The 6,182-nt window shown below is 37.4% G+C and overlaps 1 protein-coding gene across 1 annotated transcript; it reads right to left on the bottom strand.

Annotated features, from left to right (window-relative positions):
• Window positions 1–2,800: 2,800 nt before the first annotated feature.
• LOC148513889 (olfactory receptor 11A1-like) lies at window positions 2,801–3,781 on the bottom strand. The gene has a single exon (XM_088481310.1). The coding sequence runs from the start codon at window positions 3,779–3,781 to the stop codon at window positions 2,801–2,803; it is 981 nt and encodes a 326-aa protein (XP_088337436.1).
• Window positions 3,782–6,182: the final 2,401 nt, after the last annotated feature.

The raw sequence follows: 6,182 nt of genomic DNA, 5'->3' as shown, positions 1-6,182 counted from the left end.
GTCAAGTTATTTGAATTAGGATGATTTGATCCACTCAGTGAATAGATAAATGTAAAACTATAAGGCTATTAACTTTGAGTAAGGAGTATAAATAATTTTTACAAAATGTACTGTAATAACATACTGTACATCCACATGGAGCTGATAATTGCTGGACAGTTTGCAATAATGCAGATGTACTGTAACTGACTTTACAAAGAATTGCAAGTGAAAGTCAGCCTGGATCCCCTGTCAGTACTGCATGAGGCCCGGGGGATAAATTCAGCAGCTTCTAGAGTAGCTTAATTTACTAACACATCTGTAGAGAATAGTAGAGATGTAAAATCAGAGATCAAAGTATTGCTTGGGCCCCCTTACTCCTGTATATTACATTTCTGTAAAATATTAGTATAATAAGTAGGTATAATGCTCTTAACTTGTTGTGTAATTTTATCCAGCAATAATGTTAAAAATCATGTACAGTATCAATTTAAAAAGCTTAAATAACTATATCTGAGCTCATGTATCAGAATTTTTGGGGATTGACATTTATAAATGGCATCATCTAAAGAGAACATCAATGGTTAATCTTTCGATGGCTATCACTAACTACACCCAGTCTCTGCATTCATCAAATTCAGAGCACACAAACATTCCACTTTGTTGGCAGAACCATCTCACTCATAACTGCTATTTACACAGCACAGGTCTGTTTAGACCACACAGCAGATCACTGGGGCCGGCTCCGGGCTCTGCTCTGCCCGTTAGAGCAGGGCAGGAGTCCAGTACCCGGGGGGGACCCTGGATAACACCACCTCCAGGTGGCGTTATTATCACAGGGCTTTCCCCGCTATTTTTTCACAATTTATTTTTAGTAACTTTGACCAGATCACATTTCCCATTACAATTATGGGAAATATGATCTGCTTACTAAAAATAAGTGATAATTAGGGTTTGGAGTAGAATTTTATGAATTCTACTCCAATTGCCTTTTAGTAACTTTAGGTGATAAAATAATGTGAAAAGGGAGTGAAAACACAAAACACCCTATTTCACTTTATTTTAGTAAAAATAATGTTAATAAATAGAGCCTTAAGTGCTTAGCGTGTCCACCTGCATTTTCTTTTTCTTTTTCCTGGAGTTTCTAAAGAAGCACCAAGCAGGATTTCAGCTTCCAAAGATGCTCAAAGTTGGTGCCTCAGTCCTTGCACACTCAGACACATGACTGTACACCAGGGGTAGAGCTGACACTAGCATTAGCATATAGTCACATATGAGTCTCCGGCAAAAGACACCAAAGTGTTTGCAGCATCTACAGTAGGTCAGCATCAGCCCCAATGACTCTAAAAGCATCAGTTTATACTGGTATATACGACGTTGATTCTTATATAGTCCTTTCCTGTGTCTTGGGGTCTTGAGCTGCTGTCTCGCCACAAATTCTTTGTCTATTGGTTGCACAGAAACCACCGATGGGCAAAGGAGAAATATTGTCCAACATACAAAGTGTGAGTGTGATCATGACACACCTATTAGTCATTTAATCAAACATAGTGTACTCAATGATTTTTTCTTCTTTCTTTCCGGCACACATCTGAACACCAACAATGTGATGTCACTGACCTCTTTCTGAAGAAGAGTTGCATAAAGAAAAAAACAGAACAGAAAGATCACAGGTGCACAACTCCAAATTACTGATTATTTATATAAATACATTATGCAATAACATTTTGCAATAAATAGTGATTGTTAGCATAATCATGGCCAAGGTTATAGACCTACCCACCTGCCCATGCCCCAAAAATCATCCCAAAGTTGCATTACAGTATATAACTTGTAGGACTTACCTAATATTGTGCCTATTACTAGTGTGCATATACAATACCAGACTCCATGCATTAAACCAATGGGAGAAGGGTGCTAGTCCAGGCTGAAAGTGTCTCGTTTCTTCTATATATGCAGCCACAGCTGCTCTTATCTTTCTTACTTCACTTTTCTCATTAGAGTGATGCCCTGGGGTAGCTCGGCTGAGCTGGTTTGGGGGTGTCCTGTGCTCTGGATTTGAACCCTAGTACATTAGAGACCTGCCCTACAGAGGTTACCTGGATATGGTGAGTAGGCCCATAACCTTGGCCATGATTATACTAAAAACCTCTATTTATTGCAACATTTTATCATATAATATATGTATTTATATATATAATCAGTAATTTGGAGCTGTGCACCTGTGATCTGTCTGTTTCTGTGCCTACAATAAAAGTCTCAACAGGTAGCACCTCCCATATTTTATATATATATATATATATATATATATATATTCAGGGTGTTCAGTCCAGGATTCTTTCCTATAAAGAAAAAACAATAATTTCAGATGCTAATTGTTATTATTATGGTCAGTAGGTGAGTGCTACTGTACTTCTAAGAGAGGAATTACCAAAGACAACCAATATAACCAATGTACAAGAAATGATGAACAGAAGCGCTGTCTGTCAAACTATACAGCAATTAATAAGCATAAGTATATGACAGTCCAATGTGTTAAAATAAGTAAACTTAAAATAACATGTCCCTACAGCATCCACAGTGATTATATTTAACCTGCTGTACAGTATGTGCATAAAGATTTACGAAGTGCCAGACCAGTCCAATGCACATGTAATCTTTATAGAAATTTAGTTGACAAAATTATTGATATTTCTGCTTCACATCTTTACTTTAGTCCTTTGTATGCTAATCTCCCATCATGAATTCTAATTAATTTAGATTTCACAGTACAAATTAATTTATGCTGTGAACAATAATGCTAAAATGTTGATACATATTTTTATATTTGAGATTTCTTTCCAGGTGGATTTAACAAATGTTTGTGTAATAAGGTAAAACTGAAAGCAAAAGATTTGTTGAGAGAATCCATCATCTCCTGGTTCCGTAGACTATATATAAATGGGTTCAATAGTGGGGTGACCATGGTGTACAACAGAGAGAGTATCTTGCTCACTTTTAATGAGCGCCTTTGGGAAGGGGCCAGATAAATGACAAATAGTGTCCCAAAGTATGTACAGACAGAGGTCAGATGTGAGCTGCATGTGGAGAACGTTTTCTTTCTTCCAGAGTTAGAGGAAATGTTCAGGATAGTGATAAATATGGCTACATAGCTCCCAATTATACATGCAAAGGGTATGATTGTCAGTACAAAGGCAATCATCAGGGCTGTGGTGTCAATTATTAAGCTATCACTGGAAGACATATTTAAGATAGGAGCTAAATCGCATAATATATGGTCAATCACATTTGAGTCACAGAACTGTAAATTACTAACTTGAATGGTTAATAAAGACATCACACCGAATCCAAACATCCAACACCATGCTGCCAGGTGATTGCAAGTTCTGTTGTCCATCACTGAAGAGTATCTCAAAGGGTTGCAAATTGCCAAATATCTATCAAAACCCATTACAGTAAGAACAAGGCACTCAACACTGCAAGATGAGCCATAAAGGTAAAACTGGGTTATACAGCCATACAACGATATGGAACCTCCATCTCCCCAGACAACATAGCACATGTTGGGCATGATATCGGTGGTTAGGATAACTTCACAAAAAGACAAGTTACAAAGGAAAAAGTACATTGGAGAATGGAGCCTTGGGTTAGCTGTTATTAAACTTATTATCAGTAAGTTCCCAGATAAGATCACAATATAAATTGTGACGAAGCACATAAAGAGCACATGTTTAATTGTTTGGAGATTCCTGAACCCCAAAATAACTAATTCTGTCACCATGGTCTGATTTGTTCCACACATTACCTACTAAAATGTAATATATTTTAGTTTTTGACATAATATGTAATATTATCAGCTACATTGAACTAAAAAAATGAGAAAAAAAACTCAGCCTCTTAACATTATGTAAGTGTGTTACATATCTCATGCCTAATGTATTCCTTAATTTAATCAGAAATAAAGATAAATCTCCATTAGATAGTTGTGTCTGATTTTGCTGTTTGCATTTGTTACTGAATCCTGTGCTCAGATCCTGAATAGTGACTGATAAATGATAATTGGTCCCCATGTCGTTACTCAGTGATGATTTTAGTTATACAGGACAGTTAAAAATTTCACTGGCTATTTATCTGTTGTGGCTTTGTGATGTTGAACTGTTTAATACATAAAAAAGTTACTTAAATGAAAAAAAACAATAACAGTGATGCAAAAGGTATGTGCTATTTCAAAATAACATTGTTACTAAAACTATAATGATAACTCTATCCAAAAACATTTATTTTTTATTAAGCAGATCCGGAGCTGTCCTAGTAAAGGAACCTTGAAGGTCAGTGAAGAAATAACCTTAGTTTGAAGTCTGTGATAGGTCTCCTGTTCCTCAAATCAAATAAAAAAGTAAAACAATTGTGTCTAAGATGATAGTCACTGTTGCCTGTTATATGTAAATAGAGGTAGGAGAAGCTGATGTCTTACAGTACATTATTTATTTATTTTAAATGTGCTAATTTAAAGGTCAATATAAACTTGTTTCACCCAGATTATTGCTTAGTTTTCTACCCAGTTTAGTACTGGGTAAATATTACAAGCAATAATGATCTACTTACTCCTCTAACACCGTAACTTAAGTTGGGTACACAACTGAATGATACAGTGATCTTGTGATGGACTGATAAGATATAATCATCAAAGTACAAGGAAAAGGGGAGATGGGAAAAAAATCCTGCACAGGATAAAGTTCAGTATGTAGTATAATAGAAAAAACCAACAGTGATGAAATTATCATACAAATCCTACCAATATATTTATATCTCTCTCCTTCTGCTTCTATTAGCTGGTGACATATCACCAAATCCAGGCCCAACACACATGCCACACCCACAATGAGCTATAAATCCAGCTAACCTCATAAACATTGCATGCCTCCCTTCACCCTCCAAGTCACTAAAATGTGCTTTATGGAATGCACGCTCTGTCTGCAACAAACTAATATCCATCCATGACCTCTTTATTTCAACTAACCTCAACCTTCTGGCAATAACAGAAACATAGCTCATACAATCAGACACTTCCTTCCCTGCTGCTCTTTCATATGGTAACCTACACTTCTCACACACCTCCATTCCTGGTAATTGTAAAGGAGGTGAGGTTTGAATATTACTCTCCCAATCTGTTACATACACAGTTCTCCCACAGGTACCTTCACTCACATTTGCATCATTTGAAGTACACTGTACCAGGACTTTCACCCCTTTCTCTGTGCGAGTTGCTGTTATCTATTGCCCACCTGGGCCACCTCAACAATTTCTGGAACATTTTTCTGCCTGGCTCCCTCACTTTCTATCATCAGACATCTCCACCATCGTTTTGGGCGATTTCAATATCCCCATTAACAGTCCACAATCTCCTCATGCCTCTTGACTACTCTCTCTAACCTCATCTCTTGGCCTCTCCCAATGGACTGACTCCGCTACTCATCAGAAGCGCAACTGCCTTGATCTTGTATTCACTCGACTATGCTTAGTTTCTAATTTCACTAATGCTCCTTTCCCTCTCTCAGATCACAACCTTACCACCTGCACACTCTCCTCCATTACATCAACGTCCTTGAAATTAACCAAACCTAAACCCCACAGAAATATTGATGCTATTAACTTTCAACAACTATCTACCTCTCTACAACAACAACTCTCACCAATTTCTACATTCACTTCTCCTGAGACTGCGGCATCACACCTAAACCAGATTCTAGAAAAAGTTCTCAATGAAGTAGCTCCAGCTACCCATCACACACCATGTAGCGTTAGATGTCAACCATGGCATTCTAACCTAACAAGGGATCTACAAAAATTCTCACGTAAAGTTGAACGTTAGTGGCAAAAACCTCATACTCCAACTGACTTCCTCACATATAAGACTATCTACAACTCTTATCGTGCTGCTCTGGACACTGCCACACAAACATATTTCCAATATCTGATCTCTGCTCAAGCCTCTAACCCCAAGCGACTGTTTAATACATTTAAACTGCTTCTTACCCCTCCTTCACCCAAACCACCTGCTACTATCTGTGCGCAAGATTTTGCTTCCTATTTTAGGGACAAGATTGATGAGATCTGAAATAAAATGGTATGCTCTTCTTCAGCTGGTGACCTGCTCAATTCCCTACCTGAATCCTCTTGCACATTCTCTTCATTTGATCTCA

This window comes from Taudactylus pleione, unplaced genomic scaffold (assembly GCF_031769625.1).
Source record: "Taudactylus pleione unplaced genomic scaffold, aTauple2 ptg000268l, whole genome shotgun sequence".
Classification (NCBI taxonomy): domain Eukaryota; kingdom Metazoa; phylum Chordata; class Amphibia; order Anura; family Myobatrachidae; genus Taudactylus; species Taudactylus pleione.
The sequence above is the reverse complement of the archived record's forward strand: the minus strand, read 5'-3'. Positions and strand labels throughout refer to the sequence as shown.

Coding starts and splice junctions, on each gene's coding strand:
- LOC148513889 (XM_088481310.1), bottom strand. CDS start 3,781: ATGTGTGGAACAAATCAGACCATGGTGACAGAATTAGTTATTTTGGGG.